The 19,786-nt window shown below is 42.0% G+C and overlaps 1 protein-coding gene across 4 annotated transcripts in view; it reads right to left on the bottom strand.

The window, feature by feature from the left end:
- Positions 1 to 19,786, bottom strand: part of LOC118395305 (tetraspanin-5-like) — a 44,790-nt gene that overhangs the window by 10,240 nt on the left and 14,764 nt on the right. For 2 of the 4 annotated variants that reach the window (XM_035789012.2, XM_035789015.2), the window contains exons 4-6: positions 14,437 to 14,607; positions 3,893 to 4,018; positions 1,437 to 1,484 (exon numbers count right to left, since the gene is read on the bottom strand). In XM_035789012.2, coding sequence (XP_035644905.1) covers positions 1,437 to 1,484; positions 3,893 to 4,018; positions 14,437 to 14,607 — 345 coding nt within the window. Of the gene's footprint in view, positions 1 to 1,436; positions 1,485 to 3,892; positions 4,019 to 10,187; positions 10,468 to 14,436; positions 14,608 to 19,786 lie in introns of those variants that run through there. The other 2 variants (XM_035789014.2, XM_052464369.1) reach the window with 2 other exon arrangements.

Below are 19,786 nucleotides of genomic sequence, written 5' to 3'. Positions count from 1 at the left end.
TGTAAAGAGAAGCAATGTGCTTAATATTAGAAACGTTGAGAAATAAATATAGTAGGCATAGCTTATAGAAAGCTGATGGGATCCTCCTCTTTTTAATAGAGGCCATCATTCTGTTTTCTCACGTAATTGCATAGCCTATAGAAATGTTGCACAACATGAGCTCATTTGCTCTCGTGAAGTGTTTGATTAGATATTCGATAACATTTGCATTGATGTCAGAGTGATTAGAGGGACAATAGAGTGCTGAGTACCAAACTTGGTAGGCTACTAATGATCATCAACAGCATCAGAGCTTGAAGAAGCCTAATTACCGTGACTAAACGGTCACGTGGAATTTGACTATCATGACTCATGGCCGACGGTGTGGCGGTACATCGGTCACCATAACAGCCCTAGTCAGAATAATTTTTGGTCCCCCTAAAATGGATGGACTATGTACAAATCGTGCTGCAATTTTTAAACGGTTCCCCCGATATGAATAAAAATACCCTCAAATTAAGCTGACAATCTGCACTTTAACCAAAAATGTTTGTATCATTTCAAATCCAAAGTGCTGGAGTACAGAGCCAAAACAACAAAACATTTGTCACTGTCCCAATACTCTTGGAGCTTACTGTATCTCACCAAATGGCCATTCCATGAACATCCTGCAGTTCACCATGTCCTTTTGTTAAAATACCTTCCCTGAACTGAATCTTATCAAAACAGTCTCCAAATTTATGCTTTTCACAGTGTGAGGGTAATGTTTGGAAAATAAATACACCCCTTCCTTACATTACTCTCTCTCCCATGGTACTTGGCCCAAAGCACATTTCTCCACCATGAGTAATTCCATGCAATCCATAGTACTGAGGGAACCAGCTGTTGTTAAATGGGGGCTGGGAGAGTGGTGATGGACTGTGAGACCAGTGTTGTGACTTAGACTTGGGTGGAGTGCAGTAAGAATTACCTCATCTAGCTCAACCAACCTGCCAATGACTAATGGGAAACAGTTTTCTACGATTCCTATTTCGCAATTTCACTGTTTTATTTTGAGGGCTGCCTTTTGATGAAACAATCCATCCCATGATGTGGAAAAAGCTCCCAGAGCTTGCTTCCAAGTGAACAGACTGCCGTAATGTTGGATTCTGGGGCTGTTTGTATCAAGTGTCTCGGAGTAGGAGTGCTGATCTAGGATCAAGTCCCCCCTTTCCATGTAATATTATTAATTTTGATCCAAGAGGCAAGACAGCAGGTCTCTGAAGAACGTTTTCCCCTCTACTACTCAGGCATTGCACCAGCCTCACTGTGTCGGCTCAACACTAATAACAGCAACTTTCGAATTAGAATATAGGTGCAGACTCTTGGATTAATTACTTCACAGCATTTCCAGGAATCTCAAATAAGTTACTGTTGGGAAATAACATATTTTCTGCAAAAAGAATGATTAAACTCACCGCTTTAGCTCGAATGTCGTAGCCACACTGGGTGTTAATGACATCCTCCTACAATAAAAACGAGAGGATATTTCTAAACGGTATATTCACAGCATTCGCCTAATTGACTCAAAACCAAACCTGCGACAAGTTTGCAAACAGTAGATAGAAATGGATGTAGAGAGGCTGCTAAAACTGGGGTTGTTAATGAGCTTGATATAGGCATATACAGTGGGGCAAAAAAGTATTTAGTCAGCCACCAATTGTGCAAATTCTCCCACTTAAAAAGATGACAGAAAAATCCAGAAAATCACATTGTATGATTTTTAATGAATTTATTTGCAAATTATGGTGGAAAATAAGTATTTGGTCACCTACAAACAAGCAAGATTTCTGGCTCTCACAGACCTGTAACTTCTTCTTTAAGAGGCTCCTCTGTCCTCCACTCGTTACCTATATTAATGGCACCTGTTTGAACTTGTTATCAGTATAAAAGACACCTGTCCACAACCTCAAACAGTCACACTCCAAACTCCACTATGGCCAAGACCAAAGAGCTGTCAAAGGACACCAGAAACAAAATTGTAGACCTGCACCAGGCTGGGTAGACTGAATCTGCTATAGGTAAGCAGCTTGGTTTGAAGAAATCAACTGTGGTAGCAATTATTAGGAAATGGAAGACATACAAGACCACTGATAAGCTCCCTCGATCTGGGGCTCCACGCAAGATCTCACCCCGTGGGGTCAAAATGATCACAAGAACAGTGAACAAAAAACCCAGAACCACATGGGGGGACCTAGTGAATGACCTGCAGAGAGCTGGGACCAAAGTAACAATGCCTACCATCAGTAACACACTACGCCACCAGGGACTCAAATCCTGCAGTGCCAGACGTGTCCCCCTGCTTAAGCCAGTACATGTCCAGGCCCGTCTGAAGTTTGCTAGAGAGCATTTGGATGATCCAGAAGAGGATTGGGAGAATGTCATATGGTCAGATGAAACCAAAATATAACTTTTTGGTAAAAAGCCAACTCGTCGTGTTTGGAGGACAAAGAATGCTGAGTTAAACCCAAAGAACACCGTACCTACTGTGAAGCATGGGGGTGGAAACATCATGCTTTGGGGCTGTTTTCTGCAAAGGGACGAGGACGACTGATCCGTGTAAAGGAAAGAATGAATGGGGCCATGTATCGTGAGATTTTGAGTGAAAACCTCCTTCCATCAGCAAGGGCATTGACGATGAAACGTGGCTGGGTCTTTCAGCATGACAATGATCCCAAACACACCGCCCGGGCAACGAACGAGTGGCTTCGTAAGAAGCATTTCAAGGTCCTGGAGTGGCCTAGCCAGTCTCCAGATCTCAACCCCATAGACAATATTTGGAGGTAGTTGAAAGTCTGTGTTGCCCAGTAACAGCCACAAAAGATCACTGCTCTAGAGGAGATCTGCATGGAAGAATGGGCCAAAATACCAGCAACAGTGTGTGAAAACCTTGTGAAGACTTACAGAAAACGTTTGACCTCTGTCATTGCCAACAAAGGGTATATAACAAAGTATTCAGATTAACTTTTGTTATTGACCAAATACTTATTTTCCACCATAATTTGAAAATAAATTCATTAAAAATCCTACAATGTGATTTTCTGGATTGTTTTCTTCTAATTTTGTCTGTCATAGTTGAAGTGTACCTATGATGAAAATTACAGGCCGCTCTCATCTTTTTATGTGGGAGAACTTGCACAATTGGTGGCTGACTAAATACTTTTTTGCCCCACTGTATATCGACCTGTATAGTAAGCCAAACCATTAGTTATTTTTCAAATATCATGGATAATGTCAATGTCAAGGACTTCGATTTTGCACGTGCTTGTAGGCAAGGAAATGTAATTTGAAGATATATGCCATCTGGTCTCGTTGCATGCTAAAAAAAGAGATTTCATCATAAACATCTTCAAACAAGGTTCAGCTAGGGTTATATAGCCTATTTGTGTGCCGTTTGGCTGTAGTATGAGTGAGTTCTGTGCGGCACAGGCTAGTTTTGTCCCTCCTTGTTTGTGTTGTATGCGTATGATTTATGGCGACGTGAAGTTAGCCACTGTGAGACGTTAACCCCTTAAAAAGGGACATGAGCGAAGATAGTACATTCTGTTCGGCAGCCTCTGAGAAGACTAAACACTGCGATCTGAATGCTGTAATCTAGCCAGTGCGTTTGACAGAGAGAGTCTACGACATGTCTTCTGACTAGGCAGAGAAACAACTAGGACGGTATTGAGCTTTAACCTACTGACTTTGCTAAGTGTGTTCGCAGGCCACTTTACTATTCAAGTGTATTGGTATGAACTAATGTAATACGCTGGTGGCTGAACATTAGAATGGGGCATTTTATAACTGAAGTACTGACTGATCAACTCCAATAAAAGCTGTCTGTACTTCAGAAGATAGTGGGTATAGTTCAGTGAAGTGAGAGAACACATACTGCGGGGTCTTTGGTGCAGCAGGAAAAGGGGACTCCACACTTCTCGCGACTTGGGTTGGAATCAGTGCAGTTGAAGTAGATGTTCAAGTTCCAGTCGTCTGCCCCAAAGGCTCCACAACACTCCCACTGGAAAGGTCAAAGAGACAGAACAACATCCTGTTTAGACATCAACAACGTCTTATGCTGAGCTCAGACAAGGGACGCAAAAAACGTCATACCAGTAGGACAAGAAAGCAAGAAAATGAGTGATGGCAAAAGCAAGCCAGCACAATGGTATGAGTTCCTATGGTGATTTCAGTAAATAAATGTTGCAAATCAACATCCGGTAGAAAACAAAGCTAGGGCACACACCAAAAGTTGAAATATTTGAACTCTGGTGGCAAGTGTCATCTACTGTGGCGGCTAATGACATTCGCCTCCAGCCTCAACAGCATTTACCGTCATGCTCTCATTGAAAACAATTACATTGTTTGCCATCAACCTCATACCATATAAACACAGCATTACTGAGAGGTAAACATTGCATACACATAATTGAATTGCTAAAAGCATCACAGTGGGTGTGGCCCTTACATTACTTTCCATTAACCTAGGTAGTTGTCAATCCACATAGACAGTTTTATGTGGATTTGGTTATTTAGCTAGCTAGGTAATGCTAGGCAGAAGCTTCTGAAAATAACTAACGTAAACTCACCCCATTCCGTACAAATGTGCGCAACCGCAACATTCAAACGAGGCTAAAAAGAAAACTAATGGGACTGTAGCGACTGTGTTGACTTCAAAATCGGGGGTGTGAACTAGGTTTCTATTCAAGCATTGATGGACATGGTAATGGCTCTATAGCATTGGAGAAAAGTTGAAAAGTTGTATACATTTCCCCAATGGCCCACCCGTGAAGGAAAGGTCTGAAAAAGTCTATGCTTTCCTATACAGTGCCTTCAGAAAGTATTCATACCCCTTGACTTGTTCCACTTATTTTTCACCCATCTACATAGAATAATCCATGAAGACAAAGTGAAAACATGTTTTTTGAAAATGTTGTAAATTGATTGAAAATGAAATGCCTAATTTACGTAAGTGTTCACAGCCCCTGAGTCAATACATGTTAGAATCACCTTTGGGAGCGATTACAGCTGTGAGTCTCTCAGAGCTTAGCACACCTGCATTGTACAATATATATATTTTTATCAAGCACTATCACTTTGGTTGTTGATCCTTCCTAGACAGCCATTTTCAACTCTTGCTATAGATTTTCAAGCTGCTTTAAGTCAAAACTGTAACTAGGCCACTCAGGAACATTCAATGTTGTCTTGATAAGCAACTCCAGTGTATGGCTTTGTGTTTTGGTTATTTTCCTGCTGAAAGGTGAATTTGTCTCCCAGTGTCTGTTGGAAAGCAGACTGAACCAGGTTTTCCTCCAGGATCTTGCCTGTGCTTTGCTCTATTCTGTTTCTTTTTATCCTAAAAAACTCACTAGACCTTGCCGATGACAAGCATATCCATAACTTGACACAGCCACAACCATGCTTGAAAATATGAAGAGTGGTACTCGTGATGTGTTGGATTTTCCCCAAACATAATGTTTTGTATTCAGGACATTAAGTTAATATCTTAGGCACATTGTAACGGCATTCTTCCTCCTCTTCTGAGGAGGAGTAGCGAGAAGGATCGGAGGACCAATGCGCAGAGTGGTAAAGATCCATAACATTTATTTTAAGACAAACTGAACACTATGAAATACAAAACAATAAATGTGAAAATGAACGAAAACCGAAACAGTACCGTGTGGCAACAAACACTCACACGGAAACAAACACCCACAAACCAAAAGTGAAACCCAGGTTACCCATGTATGATTCTCAATCAGAGACAACTAACGACACCTGCCTCTGATTGAGAACCATACTGGGCTGAACTCAAAACCCCAACATAGAAAAACACACAGACTGCCTACCCCAACTCATGCCCTGACCAAACTAAATATAGACAAAACAAAGGAAATAAAGGTCAGAACGTGACACACATTATTTTTGCAGTTTTACCTTATTGCAAACAGGATGCATGTTTTGTATTATGTGTATTATGTACAGGCTTCCTTCTTTTCACTTTGTCATTTAGGTTAGTATTGTAGAGTAACTACAATGTTGTTGATGCATCCTCAGTTTTCACCTATCACAGTCATTAAACTATGTAACTGTTTTAATGTCACCATTCAGCCTCATGGTGAAATCCCTGAGCGTTTTCCTTCCTCTCCAGCCACTGAGTTAGGAAGGACGCCTGTATCTTTGTAGTGGCTGGGTATATTGATACATCATCCAAAGTGTAATTAATAACTTCACCATGTTCAATGGGATATTCAGTGTATTTTTATTTGTATTTTTACCCATCTGTCACACCCTGACCTTAGAGAGCCTTTTAATTTCTCTATTTGGTTAGGTCGGGTGTGATTTGGGTGGGCATTCTAGTTTTTTCTATTTCTTTGTTGGCCGGGTATGGTTCCCAATCCGAGGCAGCGGTCTATCGTTGTCTCTGATTGGGGATCATACTTAGGCAGACATTTTTCCACCTTTAGTTTGTGGGATCTTGACTGTTTGTGTGCAGTTGCTTTCTGCATGTAGCTTTATGTTCGTTTTTTTTGTATATTGTTGTTTTTTCAGTGTCATTTAAATAAAGGAAAATGTACGCCTACCACACTGCACCTTGGTCCAATCAATCTCTAAACGATCGTGACACCATCTACCATTAGGTGGTCTCTTGGCATTGGAAATCCTCCCTGGTCTTTGTGGTTGAATCTGTGTTTGAAATTCACTGCTCAACTGAGGGACCTTGTTCAGCAAATTTTTACTCCTGAACTTATTTAGGTTTGCCATTGAATACTTACTGACTAAAGACATTTCAGCTTTACATTTTTTATTAATTTGTACAAATTTAGAAAAACATAATTCCACTTTGACATTTAGGGGTATTGTGTGTAGGCCAGTGACACAAAATCGAAATTGAATTAATTTTAAATTCAGGCTGTAACACAGCAAAATGTGTAAAAGTTTACGGAGTGTGAATACTTTTTTCTAGATTTTACTCTTAAAATCACACTTAAAAAAAAATATATATATATATATTATTTTTTTTAAAGTCCACAACAATGCTTAAACCATATCAGGAGACCATTTTTGACGTCAGTGAAAAATATACAAAATATATATTTTTTCAACTGAACACAGACCATTTGGCTAGTGGTGTTTCTGTACTGTAGGCCTATGACAATGTAAGGAGCTGTTGGTGGACTTCAGGAAAAGGATGGTCGAACAGGCCTCCATTAACATCGATGGGGCTGAAGTGGAACAGGTCGAAAGCTTCAAGTTCCTTGGTGTCCACATCATAGTCCAAACACACCAAGACAGCTGTGAAGAGAGCAGGAGACTGAAAAGATTTGGCATGGGACCCCAGATCCTCAAAAAGTTCTACAGCTGCACCATCGAGAGCATCCTGGCCGGTTGCATCATCGCCTGATATGGCAACTGCTCGGCATCTGACTGTAAGGCGCTACAGAGGGTTGTGCGTACGGCCCAGTATATCACTGGGGGCAAACTTCCTCACATCCAGGACCTATATATACTAGGCGGTATCAGAGGAAGGCCCAAAAAATTGTCAAAAGACTCCAGTCACATAAATCATAAACTTTTCTCTCTGCTACCGCACGGCAAGCGGTGCCCGAGCACCAAGTCCAGGACCAAAAGGCTCCTTAACAGCTTCTACCCCCAAACCATCAGACTGCTGAACAATTAACCAAAAGGCCATATGGACTATTTACATTGCGCCCCCCCCCCCCCACCCACACACACACTTTGTTTTTACACTGCTGCTACTCGCTGTTTATTATCTATGCATAGTCACTTTACAAATTACCTCACCTAACCCGTACCCCCGCACATTGACTCAGTACTTGTACCCTGTATATAGCCTCATTATTGTTATGTCATTTTCTTGTATTACTTTTTGACTTAATTATATTTTTACTTTAGTTTATTTAGTAAATGTTTTCTTAACTCTATTTCTTGAGCTGCATTGTTGGGTAAGGGTTTGTAGTAAGCATTTCACATGTTGTATTCGGTGCGTGACAAATGCAATTTGATTCGATTTGAATGTAGGCCCACAGTCAGCGGCTGCTCACCCATTAGGGCATTAGCAGCCGTGCCCCACTTGTGATTGGTCCACAAAAAAAAACAAAAAAACTTGTGATAAAATAGTGACAACATTTTTATTTAAAAAAATATATATAATTCATGGATTGTGTTCTAAACACTCATAAAAGTCTGGTAAATGTTCAAAACAAGCTGTTGGGCTACCCTGCCCCTCAGTGACTGCCAGCAGTAGCAGCTTCGCCTCTGTGGGCGCATAGGCCGTGCGAACATTGCTTGGATTGTTTTGCCAGCTATTTGCTATGAGGGGGAACTGCCCCGGATTGTAATTCCAAAGCACTGGGTGTATCACAAAGCATGATCTATTTAATTAGCCAGCTACAGTAATTTTGAGAAACATTGAGAAATATTTTTATGTTTTTGTCAAATTAACCAGTTATCTACCTTTAAAAATCAGCTAGCTAGCTAGCTAGCACCCATGCCAATTTCAAGTCTTTCCAAATTAATATGAAAGTTAACTGGCTAGCGAATCATGCTTTGTTACATTATGTTAGCAATCTATCCCCAGTTACATCATGTGTTTTCACTTATGCTTGCATGCTTGTTGCGTTCTCCCTGGTGCACTTGTTGTTTGTGAGCTGGCTGCTCGTTCTAAACAGCATAATCTAATCTGTTCAAAAGAGCGGCAGCATGTGCAGCAAGGGTCATTCGGTTTTTGACAAGCAAAAGTGAAATAGGTGTATTTATACTGTTGCTCAAATGCACAGATTTCTTCATACAGTATATATTTTCTAACGGTAGTTAAAAACTTGTTTCTGTCATGCTTCTTTGTTGACAACTCCAACCAACTCGCTTCACGGATATACAGCCAATCAGCGGTCACCGCTGCCCACACTTTGCTTTAACAAATGCCCTCCCGATTGATACAAATCATCATGATATCATTCTGCCTACTTTGCAGTGAACATTTAATTGGGAAGGTGTATTGGGGTCTGAATTGCGCATCGCAAAGATTCAGCCAAGACTCCAGACCAAACTTTTGTTGCCTTAGTTAACTTTTACTGATAGATATCATAAATTGCAAGGACATAAAGCCATTTTTTCATCAAATAATTGTTCAAATTCAAACAAATTTTGCTATTTCATTTTTAAGACCCCTTGAAGTAACAAAAAACAATATTAAAAAAGTATTGAAGTAACAAAAAACAATATTGAATATTATTGAAGTAACAAAAAACAATATTTAAAACGTATTTAATTAAAATTTGTATTAGCCCATACAAACTGTAACAATGTGCGGTGAGAGTCAGGAAGCAAGTTCAGGGAGTGAGTGTTTTAATAAATAAACACAACATAATACAAAATAAGAAACACGGACAACACACAGACATGACACAGAAACAATAACACCTGTGGAAGGAACCAAAGGGAGTGACATATATAGGGAAGGTAATCAAGGAAGTGATGGAGTCCAGTTGAATGATGACGTGCAGGTGCACGTAACGATGGTGACAGGTGTGCACCATTAAGAGCTGCCTGGTGAACAAGAGGGCGGAGAGGGAGCACACGTGACAGTACCCCCTCCCAGACGCGTGGCTACAGCCGCAGGACGCTGACCAAAATGACAATCCCAGGGATCAGGAGTGGACCAGTCACCTCTGCTGAGGTGCGGGAAACCTGTCAGGCCGGCTGAGACGCGGGAGCATGGCGACCTAGAGCACCGGAGAGAGCAGACGTGACGATACCTCCTCCCCGGCGCCTTCGGGTCCAGCCTCGGGACGCCAACCCAAGGGACGATCCCGGGGATCAGGATCGGACCGGTCATACCTGCTGATGCGCGGGAACCTGTTGCCGGCTGGGACCCGGGAACCTTACAGACCAGCTGAGACAGGGGATCCTGGCAATCTGGCTGAGGCACAAGAACCTGACGAGCCGGTGGAAGCAGGGGAGCCTGGCGATCCGGCGAAGGCTTGAAAGTCTGACGAGCTGGCTGAGGCAGTGGAGCCTGGCAATCCGGCTGAGGCATGAGAGCCTGACGAGCTGGCGGAGGCAGAGAAGCCAGGCGATCTGGCTGAGGCATGAAAACCTGTAGCGGCCCCCATACCTGACATCATTCCACCTGACACAAAAAAAAGCACTCCCTGATGCTTACCTTAGGTGAGGGGTTATTCTTGAACGATGTGCGCTGAGAGTCGGGAAGCAAGTTTAGGGAGTGAGTGTTTTAATAAATAAACACAACATAATACAAAATAAGAAACACGGAAAACACACAGACATGACACAGAAACAGAAACAATAATGCCTGGGGAAGGAACCAAATGGAGTGACATATATAGGGAAGGTAATCAGGGAAGTGATGGAGTCCAGGTAAGTGATGACGCGCAGGTGCGAATAATGATGGTGACAGGGGTGCGCCATCACAAGCTGCCTGGTGACCTAGAGGCCGGAGAAGGAGCACACGTGACACAAACGGATTGAATAACAGATTCCCTAAATGGAACAACAGATAGTCCCCCCCAAAACAATCAAAAGGAAGTTTGTTCTGAAGTGTCTGTCCTGTATCTGAGAGATAAAAAAAAATCCTGATCTTTCTTTTATTACATTTTACCCCTTGTTTTTGTCAGTCTCCATATATAAACTCAGCAAAAAAAAGAAATGTCCCGTTTTCAGGACCCCGTCTTTCAAAGATAATTAGTAAAAATCCAAATAATTTCACAGATCTTCATTGTAAAGTGTTTAAACACTGTTTCCAAAGCTTGTTCAATGAATCATAAACAATTAATCAACATGCACCTGTGGAACAGTCGTTAAGACACTAACAGCTTGCGACGGTAGGCAATTAAGGTCACAGTTAGGCAATTAACCTGTTAGAACTATAGGGGCAGTATTTCATTTTTGGATAAAAAGACGTGCCCGTTTTTAGCGCGATATTTTGTCACGAAAAGATGCTCGACTATGCTTGGAATTGATAGTTTTGGAAAGAAGACACTCTGACGTTTCCAGAACTGCAAGATTTTCACTGTGAGTGCCATAGAACAATATCTACAGGCAAAACCAAGATGTTTGAGTGACCAGGAAATCAACAGGATTTCTGAAGGCACGTTTTCCATGATCTCCTTATATGGCTGTGAATGCCACAGGAATGAACGGACACTTCCTATCGTTTCCCCAGGTGTCTGCAGCATTGTGACGTATTTGTAGGCATATCATTGGAAGATTGGCCATAAGAGCCTACAATTACCAAGTGTCCCGCATGGTGTCTGCGTGGAAATTGGTGCGCAAAAGTCAGGTCCCAGTATTTTTCCATCCGAATCAGAGAAGAATGCACGCTTCTAGGACTGGCATTTCAATGAAGAGATATATGACAAAACACCTTGAGGATTGATTCAAACAACGTTTTCCATGTTTCAGTCGATATTATGGAGTTAATTCGGAAAAAAGTTCGACGTTTAGGTGACTGAATTTTCGGTTAGTTTCGGTAGCCAAATGCATAGTAACAAAACGGAACGTTGTGTCCTACACAAGCATCTTTCAGGAAAAACTGGACATCTGCTATGTAACTGAGAGTCTCCTCATTGAAACATCTGAAGTTCTTCAAAGGTAAATTATTTTATTTGATCCCTTTGCTGGTTTTTGTGAATGTTGCGTGCTAAATGCTAACGCTAAATGCTAAGCTAGCTATCACCACTCTTACACAAATTATTGATTTTCTCTGGTTCTAAAGCATATTTTGAAAATCTGAGACGACAGGATTGTTAAGAATTTTCAGAAATCGCTAATGTTGCGTTATGGTAATGAGCTTGAGGCTGTAGTCACAATCCCGGATCCGGGATGGGGCGGCCTAACAGGTTAAGGTCAAACTTAGGACACTAAAGAGGCCTTTCTACTGACTCTGAAAAACACCAAAACTAAGATGTCCAGGCTCCCTGCTCATCTGCGTGAACGTGCCTTAGGCAAACTGCAAGGAGGCATGAAGACTGCAGAAGTGGCCAAGGCAATAAATTGCAATGTCAGTACTGTGACGCCTAAGACAGCGCTATTGGGAGACTCACCAGACATCACCGGCAACAACGTTGCCTATGGGTACAAACCCACTGTTGCTGGACCTGACAGGGCTGGCAAAAAGTGCTCTTCTCTGACGAGTCGCGGTTTTGTCTCACCAGGTGTGATGGTCGGATTCGCGTTTATAGTCGAAGGAATGAGCGTTACACCGAGGCCTGCACTCTGGGGCAGGATCGATTTGGAGGATCCGTCATTGTCTGGGGCGGTGTGTCACAGTATCATCGGACTGAGCTTGTTGTCATTGCAGGCAATCTCAACGCTGTGCGTTACAGGGAAGACATCATCCTCCCTCATGTGGTACACTTCCTACGGGCTCATCCTAACATGACCCTCCAGCATGACAATGCCACCAGCCATACTGCTCGTTCTGTGTGTGATTTCCTGCAAGACAGGAATGTGTTCTGCCATGGCCAGTGAAGAGCCCAGATCTCAATCCCATTGAGCAAGTCTGGGACCTTTTGGATCTAAGGGTGAGGGCTAGGGGCATTCCCCCCAGAAATGCTCAGGACCTCAGACTGGGGTGAAGGTTCACCTTCCAACAGGACAACAACCCTAAGCACACAGCCAAGACAACGCAGGAATGGCTCTGGGACAAGCCTCTGAATGTCCTTGAGTGGCCCAGCCAGAGCCCGGACTTGAACACAATCTAACATCTCCGGAGAGGCCTGAAAATAGCTGTGAAGCGACACTCCCCATCCAACCTGACAGAGCTTGAGAGGATCTGCAGAGAAGAATGGGAGAAACTCCACAAATACAGGTGTGCCACATTTGTAGTGGCATACCCAAGAAGACTTGAGGCTGTATTCGCTGCCAAATATGCTTCAACAAAGTACTGAGTAAAGGGTCTGAATACTTACAGTTGAAGTCGGAAGTTTACATACACCTCAGCCAAATACATTTCAACTCAGTTTTTCACAATTCCTGACAAAAAAATTCCCTGTCTTAGGTCCGTTAGGATCACCACTTTATTTTAAGAATGTGAAATGTCTAAATAAAAGTAAAGAGAATTATTTATTTCAGATTTTATTTCTTTCACCACATTCCCAGTGGGTCAGACATTTACATACACTCAATTAGTATTTGGTAGCATTGCCTTTAAATTGTTTAAATTGGGTCAAACCTATCGGGTAGCCTTCCACAAGAGTCCCACAATAAGTTGGTTGAATTTTGGCCCATTCCTCCTGACAGAGCTGGTGTAACTGAGTCAGGTTTGTAGGCCTCCTTGCTCGCACACAACTTTTCAGTTCTGCCCACAAATGTTCTATAGGATTGAGGTCAGGGCTTTGAGATGGCCACTCCAATACCTTGACTTGGTTGTCCAACTTTGGAAGTATGCTTGGGGTCATTGTCCATTTGGAAGACCCATTTGCGACCAAGTTTTAACTTCCTGACTGATTGATTGATGTTGCTTCAATATATCCACATAATTTTCCTCCCTCATGATGCTATGTATTTTGTGAAGTGCAGGTACTTTTGTACCTGTTTCCTCCAGCATCTTCACAACGTCCTTTTCTGTTGTTCTGGGATTGATTTGCACTTTTTTCACCAAAGTACATTAATCTCTAGGAGACAGAACGCATCTCCTTCCTGAGCAGTATGATGGCTGCATGGTCCCGTGGTGTTTATACTTGTATACTCTTGTTTGTACAGATGAACGTGGTAACTTCAGACGTTTGGAAATTGCTCCCAAGGATGAACCAGACTAGTGGAGGTCTGCAATTTTTTTTGAAGTCTTAGCTGATATCTCCCTGATGTCAAGCAAAGAGGCACTTGAAATAAATCCACAGGTACACCTCCAATTGACTTGAATGATGTCAATTAGCCTATCAGAAGCTTCTAAAGCCATGACATAATTTTCTGGAATTTTCCAAGCTGTTTAAAGGCACAGTCAACTTAGTGTATGTAAACTTCTGACCCACTGGAATTGTGATACAGTGAATTATAAGTGAAATAATCTTTCTGTAAACAATTGTTGGAAAAATTATTTGTGTCATGCACAAAGTTGATATCCTCACTGATTTGCGAAAACTATAGTTTGTTTACAAGAAAGTTGTGGAGTGGTTGAAAAACAAGTTTTAATGACTCCAACCTAAGTGTATGTAAACTGCCGACTTCAACTGTATGTAAATGTGATATTTCAGTATTTCATTTTTTATTCATTTTCAAAAATGTATAAACAACTTTTTTACTTGTCATTATGGGTTAGTGTGTAGATTGATTGATTCTGAACACTTTCCAAAGGCACCGTACCTGCGTATAGCCCCAAATACACCACTGGGTGCACCAGTAAATTATTAATCTCATCACACAGAAAGACAGTTGTGAAAAGATAAGTGCTCTTACGTATTCTTGGGTGAAATCTATGAGATTCTGTAGGTCAATGTCATCCCGGTACGCCCGGATGTTGTTGTTAATGAAGAAGTTGAGCTGGTCCTTTATCCAGTCCTTGAAGACGAAGGCCAAGACTCCAGCTGTCAGCTCCAGGAAGAAGATGATCCCCAGGAACACAGAGAACTGGAACAGAGTGACATTGGCCAACACTTAATATGGAATACCCAGCGAGAAAAATTGGTTCAAATCAATTTAAAAAATCCTATGGCTGAGATCCCGCTAACGGGATCGATATGACATCAGCCAGTGAAAGTGCAGGGCGCCAAACAACAGAAATCTCATAATTAAAATTCCTCAAACATACAATTATTTCACAGCATTTTAAAAGATACACTTCTTGTTAATCCCATCACAGTGTCCGATTTCAAATAGGCTTTACGGTGAAAGGTACCACAAACGATTATGTTAGGTGAGTGCCTATTCACAGAAAAACACAGCCATTTTCCAGCCAAAGAGAGGAGTCACAAAAAGCAGAAATAGAGATAAATTAATCACTAACCTTTGATGATCTTCATCAGATGACACTCACAGGACATTGTGTTACACAATACATGTATGTTTTGTTCAATAAAGTTCATATTTATATCAAAACATCCCAGTATACATTGGCGCGTTATGTTCAGTAGTTCCAAAAACATCCGGTGATTTTGCAGAGCCACATCAATTTACAGAAATACTCATCATAAATGTTGATGAAAATACAAGTGTTATACATGGAACTTTAGATAAACTTCTCCTTAATGCAACCGCGTGTCAGATTTCAAAAAAGCTTTACCGAAAAAGCAAACCATGCAATAATCTGAGTACAGCACTCAGAGACCAAAACAAGCCAAACAGATATCCGCCATGTTGTGTAGTCAACAGAAGTCAGAAATAGGCATTATAAATATTCACTTACCTTTGATAATCTTCATCAGAATGCCCTCCCAGGAATCCCAGTTCCATAATAAATGTTTGATTTGTTCGATAAAGTTCACAATTTATGTCCAATACTACTTTTGTTAGCGAGTTTGGTAAACGAATCCAATCTCACGACGCGCTTGCAAGTCCAGCAGAAAGTACGGACGAAAAGTCCAAAAAGTTATATTACAGTGTGTAAACGAAGTATAGAAACAATTTTTCGGATGTTTTTAACATAAATCTTCAATAATGTTCCAACCTGACTGACTCCACACTCCAAGACTGCTTCCATCACGTGGACTGTGATATGTTTCATATTGCGTCAGATAACAATATTGACGAATACGCTGATTCGGTGTGCGAGTTCATGAGAACGTGCGTTGAAGATGTCGTTCCCATAGCAACGATTAAAACATTCCCTAACCAGAAACCGTGGATTGATGGCAGCATTCACGTGAAACTGAAAGCGCGAACCACTGCTTTTAATCAGGGCAAGGTGACTGGTAACATGACCGAATACAAACAGTGCAGCTATTCCCTCCGCAAGGCTATCAAACAAGCTAAGCGTCAGTACAGAGACAAAGTAGAATCTCAATTCAACGGCTCAGACACAAGAGGCATGTGGCAGGGTCTACAGTCAATCACGGACTACAAGAAGAAATCCAGCCCAGTCACGGACCAGGATGTCTTGCTCCCAGGCAGACTAAATAACTTTTTTGCCCGCTTTGAGGACAATACAGTGCCACTGACACGGCCTGCAACGAAAACATGTGGACTCTCCTTCACTGCAGCCGAGGTGAGTAAGACATTTAAACGTGTTAACCCTCGCAAGGCTGCAGGCCCAGATGGCATCCCCAGCCGCACCCTCAGAGCATGCGCAGACCAGCTGGCCGGTGTGTTTACGGACATATTCAATCAATCCCTATACCAGTCTGCTGTTCCCACATGCTTCAAGAGGGCCACCATTGTTCCTGTTCCCAAGAAAGCTAAGGTAACTGAGCTAAACGACTACCGCCCCGTAGCACTCACTTCCATCATCATGAAGTGCTTTGAGAGACTAGTCAAGGACCATATCACCTCCACCCTACCTGACACCCTAGACCCACTCCAATTTGCTTACCGCCCAAATAGGTCCACAGACGATGCAATCTCAACCACACTGCACACTGCCCTAACCCATCTGGACAAGAGGAATACCTATGTGAGAATGCTGTTCATCGACTACATCTCGGCATTCAACACCATAGTACCCTGGGTCTCGACCCCGCCCTGTGCAACTGGGTACTGGACTTTCTGACGGGCCGCCCCCAGGTGGTGAGGGTAGACAACAACATCTCAACCCCGCTAATCCTCAACACTGGGGCCCCACAAGGGTGCGTTCTGAGCCCTCTCCTGTACTCCCTGTTCACCCACGACTGCGTGGCCACGCACGCCTCCAACTCAATCATCAAGTTTGCGGACGACACAACAGTGGTAGGCTTGATTACCAACAACGACGAGACGGCCTACAGGGAGGAGGTGAGGGCCCTCGGAGTGTGGTGTCAGGAAAATAACCTCACACTCAACGTCAACAAAACTAAGGAGATGATTGTGGACTTCAGGAAACAGCAGAGGGAACACGCCCCTATCCACATCGATGGAACAGTAGTGGAGAGGGTAGCAAGTTTTAAGTTCCTCGGCATACACATCACAGACAAACTGAATTGGTCCACCCACACAGACAGCATCGTGAAGAAGGCGCAGGAGCGCCTCTTCAACCTCAGGAGGCTGAAGAAATTCGGCTTGTCACCAAAAGCACTCACAAACTTCTACAGATGCACAATCGAGAGCATCCTGGCGGGCTGTATCACCGCCTGGTACGGCAACTGCTCCGCCCACAACCGTAAGGCTCTCCAGAGGGTAGTGAGGTCTGCACAACGCATCACCGGGGGCAAACTACCTGCCCTCCAGGACACCTACACCACCCGATGTTACAGGAAGGCCATAAAGATCATCAAGGACATCAACCACCCGAGCCACTGCCTGTTCACCCCGCTTTCATCCAGAAGGCAAGGTCAGTACAGGTGCATCAAAGCTGGGACCGAGAGACTGAAAAACAGCTTCTATCTCAAGGCCATCAGACTGTTAAACAGCCACCACTAACATTGAGTGGCTGCTGCCAACACACTGACACTGACACTGACACTGACTCAACTCCAGCCACTTTAATAATGGGAATTGATGGGAAATTATGTAAAATATATCACTAGCCACTTTAAACAATGCTACCTAATATAATGTTACATACCCTACATTATTCATCTCATATGCATACGTATATACTGTACTCTATATCATCGACTGCATCCCTAAGTAATACATGTATCACTAGCCACTTTAACTATGCCACTTTGTTTACATACTCATCTCATATGTATATACTGTCCTCGATACCATCTACTGTATCTTGCCTATGCTGCTCTGTACCATCACTCATTCATATATCTTTATGTACATATTCTTTATCCCCTTACACTTTTTATAAGACAGTAGTTTTGGAATTGTTAGTTAGATTACTTGTTGGTTATTACTGCATTGTCGGAACTAGAAGCACAAGCATTTCGCTACACTCGCATTAACATCTGCTAACCATGTGTATGTGACAAATACAATTTTGATTTGATTTGATTTGGAACCAGAGAATTCCTGTCTGTATAAATGCAATGGAACAGAGCTCACGAGACTGAGCTTGTGGCTCTCTGCCAGACCTCAGACTCATTACCCTATCATTCGCCCCCACTTCACAGTAGAAGCATCAAACAAGGTTATAAAGACTGTTGACATCTAGTGGAAGCCTTAGGAAGTGCAATATGACCAATATCCCACTGTGTATTCGAGAGGCTAAGAGTTGAAAAACGACAAACCTCAGATTTCCTACTTCCTGGTTGGATTTTTCTCAGGTTTTTGCCTGCCATATATGTTCTGTTATACTCACAGACAGCATTCAAACAGTTTTAGAAACTCCTGAGTGTTTTCTACCCAAATATACTAATAATATGCATATCTTAGCTTCTGGGACTGAGTAGCAGGCAGTTTACTCTGGGCACCTTATTCATCCAAGCTACTCAATACTGCCCCCTGCCATAAGAAGTTAATGAGCAGGTTGTATACTGGTTGCGATAGGAGCTTTTGTAAATGTATTTTAATTATTTTCATATTTAAAAAAAAAATGTGTCCCATCTCCCCTCTTCAGAGGACAAAAATAACTTTTTGTTTTTTTTGTTACATGTACATTCTACACACGTTTTACATAAATGGCACTTTTTTCACAGTAGTTACATAGCAAGAATATAGTTATTTGATATACATTATATCTGGATATAATTAAAAACATTCTGTATACATTATATATCGTGTTTTCAGTCATAACTATTATGGAATATGAGCTTTATAACCCACCCCTCAGCTACTCTCAGTCCATCCCACCTATGTAAACCACACTTATGATTTCCATGTGCCATATATTTTTCAACTGTGCTGTGATGTTTCACATAAATTCTGAACCTTTCTAATCACTTAGTACTTACAGATTGTAAATTAAAGATTAATATTTATAATAAAAGTATTATTATATTGTTGACTGATTGCCTATGGCTTTCCAAATCTCCCAACAGTGCTAAACGTCATTATAGCAACCAGAAAAACATGTCCTTTAACTGGTTGTTATCTGACCAGATTACAAACAAAATATGTCTTTCCCTGATTTGTGTCATGACGTGCCCTGGGGGGAGGATCATAGCCCCCCCCCCTCTCCACAGTTTCATGACTTAACGACAGGTCGTAAATTCCTGGAAGGAACCCTCTCCCCCTTTGGACATGCAGTATGGTGAGAGGTGATTTCACAGTGGAACAAAAAGTTTCTCTTTGTTCAACTCCTAATCCCCAAAATTGGAGGATTAAACGATATTTCTAGTTTTGAGAAATATGGGAATGGTCCACGGGTATTTAATGAACAAAGTTGTTTCATTTGGTGAGGGACAGGAAACACACATAACTGTATCTTCTAGTGTACATTTCCCGGCTGTCAGGTTTACATCTAAATATTGTGAAACGTGATTAAACATGAAACTATTTGTGGAAATATGTAATGTGATGTCAACCTTCTAAATGAGAAAATATAGGTTTCCATATAGTTAACCACATCAATGGCCACGCCCACGTGAGCATAGACATTACGTCAGCATCATGGACCACCACTTTTCTCTGAAGTGTATAAAACCCACTCCTGATGAAATTCACATTAGACTAGAAAACATGCAGCTGAAGCTATGTGTGAAATTGGTTAAAACTACAAGACCAGAAGCCCATACCACACGGAGCATTGGCTACACGGCTGGAAATGGTTCAACTCTGAGACTATTGA

The sequence above is a fragment of the Oncorhynchus keta genome, chromosome 16 (genome assembly GCF_023373465.1).
Source record: "Oncorhynchus keta strain PuntledgeMale-10-30-2019 chromosome 16, Oket_V2, whole genome shotgun sequence".
NCBI classification, from domain to species: Eukaryota; Metazoa; Chordata; class Actinopteri; order Salmoniformes; family Salmonidae; genus Oncorhynchus; species Oncorhynchus keta.
This window is presented reverse-complemented; position numbering and strand designations above follow the sequence as displayed.